This window comes from Engystomops pustulosus, chromosome 4, assembly GCF_040894005.1.
Source record: "Engystomops pustulosus chromosome 4, aEngPut4.maternal, whole genome shotgun sequence".
Taxonomy (NCBI): domain Eukaryota; kingdom Metazoa; phylum Chordata; class Amphibia; order Anura; family Leptodactylidae; genus Engystomops; species Engystomops pustulosus.
Genome location: NC_092414.1, coordinates 113,588,228 through 113,605,002, shown reverse-complemented (window position 1 = coordinate 113,605,002; position 16,775 = coordinate 113,588,228). Strand labels below are relative to the sequence as shown.

General features: G+C 40.0%; 1 protein-coding gene across 1 annotated transcript in view; it reads right to left on the bottom strand.

Annotated features, from left to right (window-relative positions):
- Positions 1-16,775, bottom strand: part of CERK (ceramide kinase) — a 72,357-nt gene that overhangs the window by 3,576 nt on the left and 52,006 nt on the right. Inside the window, exons 10-13 of the mRNA XM_072147092.1 lie at positions 8,231-8,336; positions 7,109-7,185; positions 2,004-2,209; positions 137-354 (exon numbers count right to left, since the gene is read on the bottom strand). Coding sequence (XP_072003193.1) covers positions 137-354; positions 2,004-2,209; positions 7,109-7,185; positions 8,231-8,336 — 607 coding nt within the window. The remainder of the gene's footprint in view (positions 1-136; positions 355-2,003; positions 2,210-7,108; positions 7,186-8,230; positions 8,337-16,775) is intronic.

Genomic DNA, 16,775 nt, shown 5'->3' with positions numbered 1-16,775 from the left:
AGGTACTATTCAGACATCCATATGCAATGACCAGTGCAGGGCCTCAGCAGGTGCTGCTTCACTTTTCTTTTTCAATCCATGTTATTCACCACTCTAATGATAAAGTATAAAAGGAAAGTTGTTCTTCAAAATGTACCTCATTTCAAGGGCAGTTTGCTCCAAAGTTTCCCCATCGCAATTCCACACACTATTTAATTGGTTGCACCCACATGAGGGGTGGTCTGTGCAAATCTGTGCAAAGTTTTTTTTGCCAATAATCCCCAAATCAGTGCTTTCAGTATCTTCTTCATCAAAATGTTTTGGAGTAAACTGAAAACTTTTTATCCGATGAACATCAACAAATGGAAAATCAAACTACAAAAACAAAACAGAACAGGTTGTTATGAGCAATGCTTAGTTATGAGATTAACATCAGAATTCAAAAGACTCCGGCACTGTGCTTTGTGCAACTTTTGCAGGCAGAGGAATTTAAAGGGTTCCACAATAACTGAATGGTACCCTTTGAGGTAATGCTTTTGTAAAGTTCCCAGATAAGTCTCCTATATGCTATACGTCTTGAAAATAGTCACCCTAATATGACTTTATAAACTGTAACAATAAACTTGAAACAAGAAGAAATTTTCCAAATACCCCCGAGGTACAATGTATAAAAACCTGGGAAATAAACTTGGAACTTGAGACATTTTATTATAGCAACCTAACTGTACTACCCTCCTCTAGCTCCTAGTTCCTGTGATGTGGCCCAATAATTTATTGTTCACACCTAGCAGTTATTACTAGGTATCCCTTCTCTCTCCTAAAACCACTGAAGCCAACAGAAGTGTAAATATGCTGGAGTGGCCATGTGGAAGGAAACAGAGAGCCATATAAAGGAAAACACAGTTATTTTTTTAACCTCACCCTACCCTGCTTAGGCCCCACTGGGAATTTTACATTTAAAACCCCCTTTAAAAGGGGTATTCTTACGAATAGAAGTTTCTTAAATGTACTCAGGATAACAAAATAACACATTCTCTAACTCACTGTCATTAACAAAAATACAGCATTTCCCAACCTGTTTCTATCAGTCCTGGTGTACACAATTTCAGTTGCCCTTAAACATGACCCTGTAACTTCTGACTTGGGGTTGAGGAAGCAAACTTGGATTTCTGTGTGACCACCGTGGAGCTGAGATTTCTGTCGCTCTCTCTGCTCCCTGCACTCTAGCACCTCCACTCCACAGACATGGATATCCTGTCGGCAGCAGCGTGAGGAGTGTAAAGCTACAAGCTACAGACAGATAAATTCTTTACCTGGGGAAGATGACACAACAGATGTGTGTTGTGGAATAGCAGAGATGTAGTGTCATTTTTTGTAATAGGCATCTCATGGATCTCTTAATCTCATCTCTGATCTGTCTCATCTCTCTATGTGTCAGATACTAGTACAATGTTCAGAAGATAAATTAAAGTGTATATAAACCTTGTACCCTGACAATCTAACCACATTGGCAGCACAGACAAATAGGGGGATCATAATGTGTCTGCTTAGAGAGTCCCTGTCTACACCCTGGAATTTTACAGTGATAGGAGCTAAAACAGAAATAAAACTTAGTAAATTTGTAAAGTAAAGGGTTAAAAATTATCTTTATTGTGTTAACATCACTAGGGGGATGGAATTTTGCAAATTTTGGTTTCATGGGAAAACCCCTTTAAGTCCCAAACACCTTTAAATGTGAGGCATATTCCTAGTGCTATTATGTACTCTGCCAGTTGGAAGGAATTCTGGCCTTTATGCAATGATTTTCTAAATCATAAAATCTAAGAAAATCTGGCAAATAGCAAACACTTATGGCTATTCTGTACAGAATAATGATAGGCTGTGTAATGAAATATATTATAGAACATATTAACATAGTAACCATGATGGAGTTGTGTTGCTCCAAAGTTACATTGTTAAGACCTTAAGACTCCATATAATAAACAGTTTCACATTTCCAATTTCTCAGGGTAATGACTAAATACCTGATCATTGTTGCTGGTGGTATGCCTGATAAGGTGCCGCAGAAAATCTAATCGGGAGCATTTACGAACTAAAATAAGATCAGCTGTTCCATCTGCCAAGTGAGCTGCTGGTGACAGGCCTCTAGGACTGCGTGGACAGGCACAACTCATGTTGGCCGCATTAATGGCCATGAATTTTCCTTTGACTATGGTCCAATTTTCTTTTTCTGAAAGAACAATTTTAACACTTAAAAACATAAAGATGGTCTATTACAAAAAAAAAAAAAATCAAATACGTGCATAATGATAAATTCCTGAGTTACATACAAGATAGGTTCTTTAGGGTTGTTCTCAAAGGACATATACAATCCTGGTAGACGGATGGTAGATATCCAGTGTTACATACTTTTTTCTCTGTGTACTAATTGAAACAGTTTTTACGGCATATTTGCTATGAAAATTACTCAGGCTGACGCCAGGCCCTATCGCCCTCCCCCTCGCTGTAATCATATCTCCCGGGAGCAAGAGGTACAGTTACATCGGGAAAGGGGGGTGCATAAATTAAAACCCGGCGATGCCAAGGGGCACTCGGACTACATCAGCCTGAGCACCTCCGGCACATTTATATATTTTCCTAGCAAATATGCCCTTTCTTTATGCACTAAAAACTGTTCCATAAATAACAGAGTATGTAATGCTGAAATCTGTATCTGATATACATAGATTCAACTCCGTTCAGACCTATTTTTAGAAATGGTCTCTAAAGATGTCGCCATGAATACGTTTCATATCCACTACACATTGCACTGACGCTGTCGATGAACTAATTAACTCCCTTATTGAAGCACCGGCTCAATGTAATGACTAGAGTGAAAAAAAAATAGGTTTCTGGTTGTTTTCTGCTTACCCAAAACAAAAAAGATAATGACAAGGAAAAAAATAGTCAGTCAGGCAAAAGAATGACATTCACAGCTGATTGAATCCTGTTCACAGCTGATTTGGGCTGAAAGACTGTAGATCCATGTCCAGTCAAAGGAACTACATTCATGTCTACCCGGAGGTCACTAGAAACTTGTCACTGTACAACATGTGTTTACAGACTAGGATGTCGCAAACCATGGGACAATACAAAATCCTGTGAAACCCCCTCGGCTCAAAGGCTAAGTTCTAGATACTTCCATCACATGATTCACTATACAAAGTCAAAGATAAAACATATTTTTGTAGAGTATGTTTGTCTGCTGTTTTACCATCTATATGTCTGCTGTTTTACCGTCTATACAATGGCCTGTATTACAACATATGACTGCATCTCTTCTGGTTATTCACATGCAGGTAAGTATTCACTGAGCTCTCCCCTTCACTTCTAGTCTGTCCGGTACATATACACTACTTTATTTAATATTCCAGGCTTGTAGTGCAAACTTTCAGTATTGAAAAATAATAATTATATTTCCATACATAACAATGCATTCGGTCTGGAGAACCACTGAAATCAATTTAACATACTTTCCTTACAGTCAGCTTCATAATGAAGCAAATGCCCGTCGCTAGCACCCACGATCGGTGCTTGCAAGGGCGTCGCCATCTTGGCTCTGATCGTCGCTCCCCGTGACTTCATCAGGGAGCGGCGATCCTTTGCCATGACAGCCTCGGATCACGCAAAGATCCGAGGCTATCATAATCTAGGCTATCTATTACAATGTGCGATTTGCACATTGTAATAGATGGTGTGCAAAATCCCCATATACTGCCATACTGCAGTATGGCAGTATATGATAGGATCAATCAGACAACCAAGGGTTAAAGTACCCTAGGGAGTCTGAAAAATAGTAAAAAAAAAAAAAAAAAAAAAAAAAAAAGAACTGATATAAATATAAACAAACAGTAAAAATCATTAACACATTAGGTATCACGGAGTCCGAAAATGCCAGAACTATCAAAATATAATAACAGTTTTTCTCTGCATTTAACCTCGTAACGGAAAATAGCGCCCGAAGTCACAAATGGCATTTTTTTGCCATTTTGAAAAATAGAAAAAATTCTACAAAAAGTGATCAAAAGGTCGTACAGTCCTAAAAATAAAAGCATTGAAAAAGTCATCAAAAGTTGCAAAAAATGACACCACCCACAGCACCGTTCACCAAAGTATGAAAAAGTTATTAGTGCAAGAAGAATGAAATGAAGAAATTTTTTTTGTACAGGAGGTTTTAATTTTTGTAAATGTATGAAAACATTTTAAAACCTATACAAATTTGATATCCCCGTGATCGTACTGACCCAATGAATGAAACAGACCTGTCATTTAGGGCGCACAGTGAAAGCTGTAAAAACCAAGCCCACAAGAAATGGCGCAAATGTGTTTTTTCATCATTTTCACTGCATTTAGAATTTTTTTACCAGTTCCCAGTACATGGCATGGAATATTGAATACTACCACTACAAAGTGCTATTTGTTACGCAGAAAATAAGCCATCACACAGCTCTGTACATGGAAAAATAAAAAAAAGTTATAGATTTTTGAATGTGGGAAGTGAAAAAAACAAAACGCGAAAAGGTCTGGTCCTTAAGGGGTTAAAATACTGCTATTTTCCTCATGTTAGGAAATATTCACATAGGACTACACAATGACCTTCACATCTAGGAAAGTGTGTGTTCTTTTCTAATTTTGATCACCAGCGTGTGTGTATATATTTCTATATCTACAGGTATACACATCCACACACACTTTTTTGTACACTAGTGGCATTTACTGAAAGGAACCTTCAAGGGGTCTTTCCCCACCAACATTAATCTCCTATCCACAAGTCCCCTTTGGGACCCCTTGTGATCAGCGGATCACAAATGAGCTCTGTGATGTAACCTATGATGCTCAGGATGAAGTCTAGAAACCGGAAAGAAGCCTTTTTAGCTTTTCATTTTATTAACCCATTTATTTACAATGCCATGAAGGCATGCTGTATTAAAGAATAATTAGAGCAATTTGTATATTTTTAAATAAAAAGAAAAAACAAAAAATACCTTCAATTTATAGTTCACGTTTTTGGCCAGTTAAAAGCTTTTCTGAAAAACAAAACTGGAAATGCACTTTAGGCTATACATAGCCATTCAAAGTCCAGAATATAGTAAATTCCTTAGAGCTCAATTGTGTTTTTGTTCATATCATACAAGGTATAGCTTCCAAACTTCAAAGGAAAGCATTGTTAAACCCTGCAGTTCCAGCCAGCCCCCAAGAAATGGATTTACCATATATCCACATTCACGAGACTCTAGGATACAATGAGTGCACAGCAGCTCAACTCATCGTACCTTTAAGAAATTATTTACAGATGAATGTGACATGATGGTTTTTTTGAGGGTCAAAAAACATTCTGGACTGTGGGACGTATTAAATAAACACAAAACCAATAGAACTACACTATGCCATATATGTTGATTCAGCCATTTCCAGTGGGCAAAAAGCCACAATGTCACTCATGCCAAACTCTGAGAAACAAGACTAACTGCCAATACCATAATTGTTTTTTAGTTCCTGAGACATCTGGATAAATCATGCAAACAAATTTGCCAAATATGATAAACCCATCAGTCTTTGTTCATATTAACCTTGTCAGCAGCAGATGGGGTTAATAATCATCTCAGCTTTTCCAAGTAACTGGTTACAACATACACCAACAGTCGATAACATGACATCACAAAGGTGAATAAACACAACGAAAACCAATATTTTGTCCTTGCTTCCAGATGAGCTAATTATGTGACTTCCACCTGTGCTGTAATAAGAGATTTCAGATGATAACACAAGTCATTTACTGTCCATCTGTTATACACAGAGGCTAGATCTCTTGCCATTACCAATAACAAGGCAGCTTTTGAAAACCTTTTCTTCCTGCACCGTATTGGATGGACCTCAAGGCAACCTGTCTCCAGGAAAGTCATTTTTAGTCTATGCTGATATTAAAAATTCCATTGTCAGCATTCTGAATACCTTATATACTCGAGTATAAGCCTAGTTTTTCAGCACAAAATTTGTGCTCAAAAACCCTAACTCGGCTTATACTCGAGTCAACTAAAAACATAAAGACAAAACTCACCTTTCTGATGTCACCCATAGGTCCTCTTCTGTCTGAGACAGTCTGAGACAGAAGAGGACCTATGGGGGACGTCGGAAAGATGAGTACAGTGTTATTTTTTTCCTACTACAGGGCCTGGGCAGGCTGTATGCTACAGGGGTTGGGCAGGCTGTATGCTACAGGGGCAGGTAGACTATATACTGGGAGGCTGTAACCAATGCATTTCCCACCCTCGGCTTATACTCGAGTCAATAGGTTTTCCCAGTTTTTTGTGTTGAAATTAGGGGTCTCGGCTTATACTCGGGTCGGCTTATACTCTAGTAATTCATTACTTCATACAAGTTAAATTCACGCCGTATCTCACCGCACCATGACCAAGCCGGACGACCTCCCATCTCGCTATGGAAATCAGAGGGATGCGGAGCTCTCACCCCTCTATATCCAACTAGCCTGGTTCCAGACTTAGCCTACAGTTTGCAGAAGTCAATGTTCCCGCTGCATTGTACATGCACATGCACTATGAGTTTTAGATGAACTCGGGGAAATGGTGATGGATGATGATGTACATATTTAGAAGATACTTTTGTAAACTTTATTCAAGTTTTACTACTTGAAAAAAATGGGGGAAAAAAAAAAATCGTCTCAAAGAGGTTAATCAAGTACACATATATGACAAAGATGTGTAAAGGGAGACTGTGTAGTGGAGCATAATGCACCCAAGGTGCTCACTTACGGACATGCAAAACCCTTGATGTGGTGTCAAATTGTGATATTTGAGTACACTCCTATCTTAGAATTAAACAAGTAGCAAGAGTGCTAAACAACTTTCCTTTTTCTTTGTTGACTGTATCTTACAAAACTATCGAAAGCGTGCTAGAAGCTATTACTCCTATACAATTTAATACAAAAACATTCTTATTCCTCTGCTTTCTATCTTGAAGTGCACGGATTCCAATGTGGGGCTTTACCAAACTGAAATGCAAGTTAAAAAGGAGTTTAAATACTCTGTGCCACACTGAGCTAGCAATTACAATTTCATTAACATGGCCTTACCATTGCTTTCTAGCCCATTGGTCTTCACTCTCTGCTGCTCTTCCAGCTGTTTGCTACTTTGCCTGCAAATGTAGCACCTGGAACACGAAAAACTCTTGTTAGAAATACCAGCATTGGTGGCTAATTTAAAATCCGCTCCCTGCATCTTCCTTGTGATAACAAATGGGATGCTATGTATACATAGTAGTCAGCCTTTATTCACTGCCAAGGGTGAAGAGTGGCAGGGGAATGCCAGGTCAAGCAGTCCACTCAGTGATGGCGAACCTTTTGGAGACAGAGTACCCAAACTACAACCAAAATCCACTTATTTAACGTGAAGTGCCAACATGGCATTTTAAGCGATAACTTATTGCTAATTGTTCTTGCACATTTTTCAATCGTATAGACCGCCTGAGGTCAACAATACAGTTGAAAGAAGAGAGGCAAATTCAGATTCTTGCAGCTTCTCTCCAGAGTCTCCCTATAGAGGAAGAATGGCGGGTTCAGGACCTCCAAACATATTGCAGTTCTGTCAACACCTTCTCACTTTCCCTCAGTTCCAAACTGCCATTGAAGTGTCGCTTTAAAATACCACTAGGAGCAGCATCTCTTAAGTTGCCTGGGACTGCAGGAAGATGGATTTGGTCCTATTTGGTGAACTCTGTGCCGGGGCAATGGTCTGAGTGCCCACAGAAATGGCTTGGAGTGCTACCTCTGGCACCCGTACGATAGGTTCGCCACCAATGTCATAGCATATGATGTCCTTCTCGAGGACCTGTCAAATTTTCCGTACATGTCTGTTTTATGAACGGCTTGTAATAGGATTACAATACTGGAGTATTTTGTCTTATAACTGTCATGAGTTGCTTGTACTATAAGTTATTTCACCAAGAACTTATGAACAAATTGACAACAAGATGCTGTAATAATCCTACCACCCCCAACTGGTAACTACTGTAACTTTGTTATTTATAACAAAGGAAAATACAACACAGAATTCTAGGAAAGGATTTCATATTGAATAAAACTATTTAGTGAGATATGTCAGGAGAGTCTTATGTGTTCAGGATTGGTGTACATCACAACAGAAAGGACAACGTGCTTGGGAGGTTATCACATATTAGGTATTATAAACCAACTTGCCCAAATGTGCAACAGACTTTGTCCCTTGGAGACCCTACAGCCCACTTTGCTGGTTGGAAGCAGACCGTTCCTTCATAGTAACGATGTGACAAAAACGTCTTGAAACCTAACAGAAAAGACAATTATATCATTAATATCACTGCCAACTCTAATTCTGATGAAAAAGAAAGGAATTGCACAAATATGGACCTATTTCTTGCATGGTAAAGACAACTCAAATGTAAACTAGATCCGGTGAAAATACCCAGCCACGTGTGTTATATGCTGGGAGAGACCCTTTATAGAGCAATACCAAGTGTTTTGTCTGGATTTCTCCATAGGGCGACTCTGTAGTCTTATCATCAGGGGGCAGTTTGTAATTTGGGAATTAAAGGTTGTTTTTCTGGAATATGCAGCAATTTGATTTATCAATTGTCTTTAGTCATGCTAAAAGTCATTTTTCCTGCACATTCACTACTTTTTTTGAACAATTTATGAATACAGGACATTTTAGGCCCTGACTAGGTTGAAGGAACAATACCTTTTAGGGTTGATTGGAAATACAATTGGAAAGAACAATGAGGTTCCTCTTACCACTTATAGATGTATTTAGCATACCTCATTTACACAGTTTCCAGGGGCTGCAGTTATTACTTCTGTCTCAGGTAAAGAGGGGAAATGCTATGCTGAAGGGTTTTCTGAACCTTCTCTGTAAAATATCTATCTAAATTAACAATGGGCACACCAAATGATATTCCGTCAGGAAAATGTAATTGTGGCCAGAAAAGGTTGTGGTCCTTCAATGGATGGAAAACACTACACCTATGAGTTACATATTTAGTACATGACATCAACATCTTAAGGGTTAAACAGGTTTTTGGCATTACTACAGATCATTCCATTTGAGAGAATTTACATTAAAACTGTCCACAACACTTTATTTCTATGCAATTTCACTTCAACATTAACCTCGTCACTGATGGTCATTCATACCTGAATGTTCAGGTAATTTTTTGCAGTTCTGTTATGCACTACTTTAAAATACATCTACCACCAGTATGAAGGATTGTAAACCAAGTGCACACTGACTGGTGCGCAACCCCTGGCAGGATCTCTTCTTTTAACTTCTTATGCCCAGTCTTTTTACAAAAAAAAAAAAAAAAAAAGCTTATGCAAATCAGACTGAGGGGCTCCGGGCTTTATAGTAGTTAATGGAGCCTTTAGCCCCTCAAGCTCATATGCATAAATTTTAAAGCCTTTTTTCTTAAAAACCACGGCATAAAAAATGATGGAAATGATTTACATATCCAAACAATTTTGACAGTCAATGTCATGGCATGTGATACTTGATAAGATTGTTTAAATAATTTATGAAATTAGCTGATAAATTACTACAAATAGAAAAAAACTAACTTGTTATTTTTCCAATTTACTACTTATTAAAAAAAGTGTAAACTAAATACACTTTTACCAAAATATGTTATAAATATGTACAACATTAATCCATCACCCTTTCCCCAAATTCAGATACAAGAGGGTGCATGTACTTGTTGCAGCTTCTTCTTCATTCTGCCTTGAGCTGACAGGATGGAGGGGGCACATTTCCAATGCCTATATCTCCTGAACCCTGGTACTTAGAAACACAGATCTAATGTCAGGAGAATCCCCCCATTAATATGATATAAGGATTGTTTATGGATGTTTCACTGAACCTGAAGACATCCACTCTTAACCCCTTGGTGACCAAGCTCATTTGTGCTTTGATAACCAAGGCCTATTTTTCAAAACCAGCATGTCTCACTTTATCTGGTAACATCTTTAGCATGCTTTAACTTACCCAAGTGTTTTTGAGTTTGTTTTATCATGACCTTTTGTACTTCAAGAAAGTGGTACATTTTGGTTGATATATTTATCAAATTTAAGGACCATTTTATAGGGGTTCTGGAAGTTCTGTTAAGAGAAAGCCGCCACATATAACCCTGTTCTATTAACTAAGCTTGTTAACCCTTTAAGTATTTTACAGAACTTCAAACAAAATGAAGGTTTGATTTGGAATTCACTAATATTTATCATTAATACGTTCATTTAGTCCTAAAATATACCCACATAAATTGAATAAAAGTAGGAATGCATTTAGTAATATATTGTGCTGTATCTTTCAAGTAAGTGGACACCTCATAAGTGGAAGTAACCTGCTGTCTTGGCAAATGGCGGGGTGCAGAAGGAGCAACATCAAACTTTTTTAAGACTGATTTTGATAGAATGTTTTCCAGGTGCCATACCGTGCAGGCTGCAGTAACATTTCCTTGGTGTTTAGATACGTGTTGGAAACACAATGTTACTGAAACGTGTGAACAGCCTTTGGATTGCATTTCAAAACACAACCAAAATGGTACGTGTGAACGTGGCCTCAGGTGCCACACAGGTTTCGCCCCTTATCCAAGAAAATTTTTAAACTTTTTGTCATGTGGTGTAAGGGGTATTTTAACCCCTTGTCACTGATGGGCTATTTCCATTTTACTTTCTGTTTATTGCTCTCCATTTTCAAAAATCAATAACTTTTTAATTTTTCAGTGTACAGAGCTGTGTGAGAGCTTGTTTTCTGTGTAACAAATTGTGCTTCCTAGTCACATTATTTTATATTCCATGCCGTGTACTGGAAAGTGGAAATCAAATTCAAAATGCAGTAAAATTGACAAGAAACCACCATTTTCTTGTGGGCTCTGTTTTAAAGTCTTTCACTGTGTGCTCCAAATGGCATCTGTAATATACAGGTGGTCCCCTACTTAAGAACACCCGACTTGCATACGACCCCTAGTTACAAACGGACCTCTGGATTTTGGTAATTTACTGTACTTTAGCCCCTGGCTACAATAATCAGCTATAACAGTTATCACAGGTGTCTGTAATTAAGATTTATTATTAATCCTGGTTCTTATGACAATCCAACATTTTTAAAATCCAACTGTCAAAGAGACCAAAAATCTTTTGACTATACAATAATTTTTTACAATAATAAAGTATACTGTTCCAACTTACATACAAACTCAACTTAAGAACAAACCTACAGAACCTATCTTGTATGTAACCCGGGGACTGCCTGTATTCCTGGGACGAGCTGATGTTTTCATTGCTACCATTTATGCACTTGCATAGGCTGACAGGCAGACTGTTCAGTCCATCCAGGGGCTATACTGGTGGTATATTGCTGGAATATAGCTGGTGCACAAGTATCGTAAAATGTATTTACTTTGTTAAAAGACAGTAATAAATGAAACAGAAAAGTCTGAACACAGAACTATAGAACATATACTACTGCTGTTGAAGGGAGATAATGGTATTTGTACAGAGAAGATGGCCGTCAGTCAAACAATTATTTAGTATTCTACACGCACAGCTATCATTTCATGGACATTAGCACCAAACGCTAATGCTTTAATTTTTATGATAATTATTTGGCTTCACCTGGACATGCAAACTCAGAACAATCAAAATACAGACGCAGCCAGCAATTTACTTAAATTGTGAGCATTAGTGGTGGGTTTCAACGTTACATAAAATATAACATTTATCATTTTCTTTTTGTGACAAATCAAAACACATACTAACAGATTATTTTTCGAATAAGTGGTCTATTTAATACATTTCTGTAAATCTATATATTTTTATGAGTGCAACCAAAGTTATTCTACCAGCCACATGAACCATAGGTTCTGCAGACACGAGGGAATCATCAACTTCTACGGCTGAATGTTCAAAAACCGCTACGTGCCAAATCCATTGAGCAAGGAGGGGGAGAAGGTGAGACTGATGGATCCTTTGTTATACAGATATAGGTGTAATCATTGTAATCATGTCTGTGATCATAATGTGATGTAGAGGAGTTCAAAGAGAAAATGCAGGAGGTCATCAGTTCAGGCATTTGTCCAAAAAGCAATCGGAGGCCAGAAGAAATTATTCCTCCTGCTAATTCTTGTGGCAACAAGATCTAGGCTTGGTACTGAATTGTATGGAAACCGGAGTTAAACACTGTAGCAAAAAGAGTGCAATTTTATAATTTTGATGGCAGAAATAATTCAAAAACTTTTAATGGCAACAGGGTACACCTCCAATATGCAACTCTTTACTTTGTAGAATAACATCTGTAGCAACAAACACACACCTTCTACATAATGTGCTCAGTCCATAGCAGCAACTTCTTTATTAAAAAAAAAAAAAAAAAAAACGTTAAACTCTTAAACGCTCTCGATTATGGGCATTAACCCTGCAGATGCCGCAGGCGGCATTTAAAAGACGGCAGTGTGGGAGCCGCCATCTTTGTTGTGATAATCATGTACCCGAATGTCATTGGCCCAATAATAGCGGCTAAAATGTTCCAAAAGCCACTTTTACATCACATAAAAAATATAATAAGAAGTGATCAAAATGTTGCAATGGTAGCAATGAAAACTTCAGCTCATTTTGCAACAAATGACACCTCACACAGCTCCGTACCCCATTATATAAAAACTTTGTTAAAGTCAGAAGATAGCGAAAACATTTTTTTGCACACATTCGTTTAATTTTTGAAACTGTATTAAAATGCAATACAGTTGCCTTTCTTAGTAACAATTTAAGAAACTTATTAAGCACTAGTACTTACTTATAGTATATGAGGACTATATAGTGCCTTTATCCACATTGTCGGCCCTTTTGCAGTTTGGGACATTGTTGGAACATTTTAGACATCTAAGATGGCATGTTGCTGGACACTATCAACAGTTTGCGTGGAGAACTTATGTCCTATAGGCTGCACGATTGCTAGTCATATAGTGTTTAATAGTGTTTTACCAATGCACTCAATATATAGTTTAGCAGCTAATTTAAAGAGGTATTCTGGTCTGGGCATTCAGTGAACAATGGGCATTCAGACATGAGGAAGAGGGCGTGTCCCTCGAAACGTCACATACCAACATGGAGCTTACCTGTTTGGCAAGTGAGGTAGAGTCTCTGTCCCAGGGATCGTACTTATGCAAGTCCTTTCTAATATGATATATTTCATGTACCGTATTATCGGACTTAAAGGATGGTGAATAGTAGCAACAGGAATCGGCTCACTGGATCCTAAGGTATTTACAGTTTTGCAAGCAGACACTAAAAAGATGTGCTATTTTCTACGTATAATTATGGAACAAAATGAAAGTATTAAAAGATAATGTATGGCTATGAATTTATGAAGTAAAAGCAACACTTTTCTGAAAGATTATTTCTTTGGTCAATTTTTGGACATTGTTCACTGTATGCGTTTTTAGGGGAGAGTTGGAGAATCTCTCGTCCTAGACCACAATATACAGAGAAACTCCACACACTGTGTTTTGTATTTTACGATTCTGGTCTGAGCATGCACATTCTGTTTCATTAAACTGCCATATATATACATTTCTTCGAAAAAATTTTACCTGTGTGAAGAGTATTTCTCATAAATGTAGTAATATAGTCCCTTAGAAACAAGACTAACTACTTGGATACGGCCACCTATGTTGGAGGGATTGCACAAAGAAACAAAAAGTTTTTGTATATGAAATATCCGGAGTTACTGCATGAACACTAAAGCCAGGTGGTCAGGCAGGACTCAATAGTGCATGTCTGGCCACCACTGCCAAAATGTGAGGTGGTCGTATCCGAGGAAGCCATCTTGTTTCTAAGGGACAACATGGCTACATTTATGAGAAATTATCTTCACACAGGAACATTTTTTTTAATAACATCCAATTAAAGAAATGTTTACATATGGCAAATGAATTAAATGAAATGTGAATGCCCAGATGGGAATACCCCTTTAACTTCATTTATTTTTGTTAAACTATAAGAGGTTATTCAGACAGGTAACTAACTTACATTTCGTGTCAGGATACTTTGAATTCTATGACTTTTTTTCTATGGAGTACTACTATGGGATGAATTAGTAACAAATGGCATACGCCATATGCTGGTTCTCTACTTCTAGTGCCATCTTTTTGCTTCGATTTCTGATGGTTAGCATCATCCTACAATACTGTTCTGTGTTCTTGGTTCTATTAAAACATTTTCCAAGTTTATAAAAATGACCCATCCTGGAAATAAATCAGTGCAGAATATAATATATATATATATATATATATATATATATATATATATATATATATATATATATAGATATTTGTGTGGATTCAAGATGAAGCATTATAATGTGACTGAGTAACTGTTTTTTACCTCGGTGCCTACAACTTCATGGACTTCCGGAGTTAAATTAATATTTGTCCTATGCCAAACAATTTTATAGAAATAAAGCCATCTTTATGTGAACAGCGGGACAAGACTGAATTACAATAATTATACAGCAGATTTATGAGCGGAGAAAAGTACCAGGAATATGATATTACAACAACCAAATGGTAAAATTAAACTGCCCATGGATCCCCAGTGGCTACTTCCTCGATTAACATAATTAATATTGTACTCTTTCTGTAAATCACATTCACCCCAGCTGTCATTTGCAGTCTTTCTCCCTGGCATCAGCACGCATTCTCTTTACATGCGCACCTAAAGCAAGCCACATGTTTGCATCCAATTACGGTATATACTCCAGGACACAACCTCGATTGTAGGATGTGCAGAAAGTGGAGAAAGAGTAATAATCTCATATAGAAAAAACTGCACTATTCAATGACTAGAAGATGTAATTTATTTTGAGTCTAATTTTGATACAAGAGTAAAGGTAATTTTACTGCAGTAAATTGCCAGGATTGATGGTGTTTGGAAGCAGAAAGACATAAAAAATGAACACAACAATAAATAAACTTTCCATAATTCTATTTAAGGGTGTTGGGAGTTTGGGAAAGATTTCATACAGTCAGATGATAGATTGCTGTTGCTCAGTGAAAAAAACTCAAATCCACAAATTACATTTACATTTTTAATTGCATATCACAGCTTAGATGTTTTTAGAGCAAATTTGTGTTTAATTTTCCTACTGCGGCATCACATACAAAACATTACTCTTTAGAAAGAGAGGTTTGATAAATGGCAAGTAGATACCAATCGGAATTACTTCCCATAATGAATTATTAAACTTCTTTCAGCGGCTATGACAGAATCTTTGCAGCGATTAAAAGATAAAAGAAAAAAAAACCTTGCATGCGCCAAGTCCAGCCAGGTAGTAAATAGCCAGCCAGCCAGCCCGGCCCCCCGCTAGCATATAGCCAGCCAGCCCGGCCCCCCGCTAGCATATAGCCAGCCAGCCAGCCCGGCCCCCCGCTAGCATATAGCCAGCCAGCCCGGCCCCCCGCTAGCATATAGCCAGCCAGCCCGGCCCCCCGCTAGCATATAGCCAGCCAGCCCGGCCCCCCGCTAGCATATAGCCAGCCAGCCCGGCCCCCCGCTAGCATATAGCCAGCCAGTCCGGCCCCCCGCTAGCATATAGCCAGCCAGCCAGCCAGCCCGGCCCCCCGCTAGCATATAGCCAGCCAGCCAGCCCGGCCCCCCGCTAGCATATAGCCAGCCAGCCCGGCCCCCCGCTAGCATATAGCCAGCCAGCCAGCCCGGCCCCCCGCTAGCATATAGCCAGCCAGCCAGCCCGGCCCCCCGCTAGCATATAGCCAGCCAGCCCGGCCCCCCGCTAGCATATAGCCAGCCAGCCCCCCGCTAGCATATAGCCAGCCAGCCCGGCCCCCCGCTAGCATATAGCCAGCCAGCCAGCCCGGCCCCCCGCTAGCATATAGCCAGCCAGCCAGCCCGGCCCCCCGCTAGCATATAGCCAGCCAGCCAGCCCGGCCCCCCGCTAGCATATAGCCAGCCAGCCAGCCCGGCCCCCCGCTAGCATATAGCCAGCCAGCCAGCCCGGCCCCCCGCTAGCATATAGCCAGCCAGCCAGCCCGGCCCCCCGCTAGCATATAGCCAGCCAGCCCGGCCCCCCGCTAGCATATAGCCAGCCAGCCCGGCCCCCCGCTAGCATATAGCCAGCCCGGCCCCCCACTAGCATATAGCCAGCCAGCCCGGCCCCCCGCTAGCATATAGCCAGCCAGCCCGGCCCCCCGTTAGCATATAGCCAGCCAGCCAGCCCGGCCCCCCGCTAGCATATAGCCAGCCAGCCCGGCCCCCCGCTAGCATATAGCCAGCCAGCCCGGCCCCCCACTAGCATATAGCCAGCCAGCCCGGCCCCCCGCTAGCATATAGCCAGCCAGCCCGGCCCCCCGTTAGCATATAGCCAGCCAGCCAGCCCGGCCCCCCGCTAGCATATAGCCAGCCAGCCAGCCAGCCCGGCCCCCCGCTAGCATATAGCCAGCCAGCCCGGCCCCCCGCTAGCATATAGCCAGCCAGCCAGCCCGGCCCCCCGCTAGCATATAGCCAGCCAGCCAGCCCGGCCCCCTGGTAGCATATAGCCACCCAGCCCAGCCCCCCGGTAGCATACAGCCAGCTAGCCCGCTGCCAGTAGCATATAGTCAGCCAGCCGCCGCTGGTAGTATATAGCCATCCATCCAAAGTAGTATATAGTTAGCTAGCCAGCCAGCCCTGTATAGTAAATAGCCAACCAGCCCCCGTTAGGATA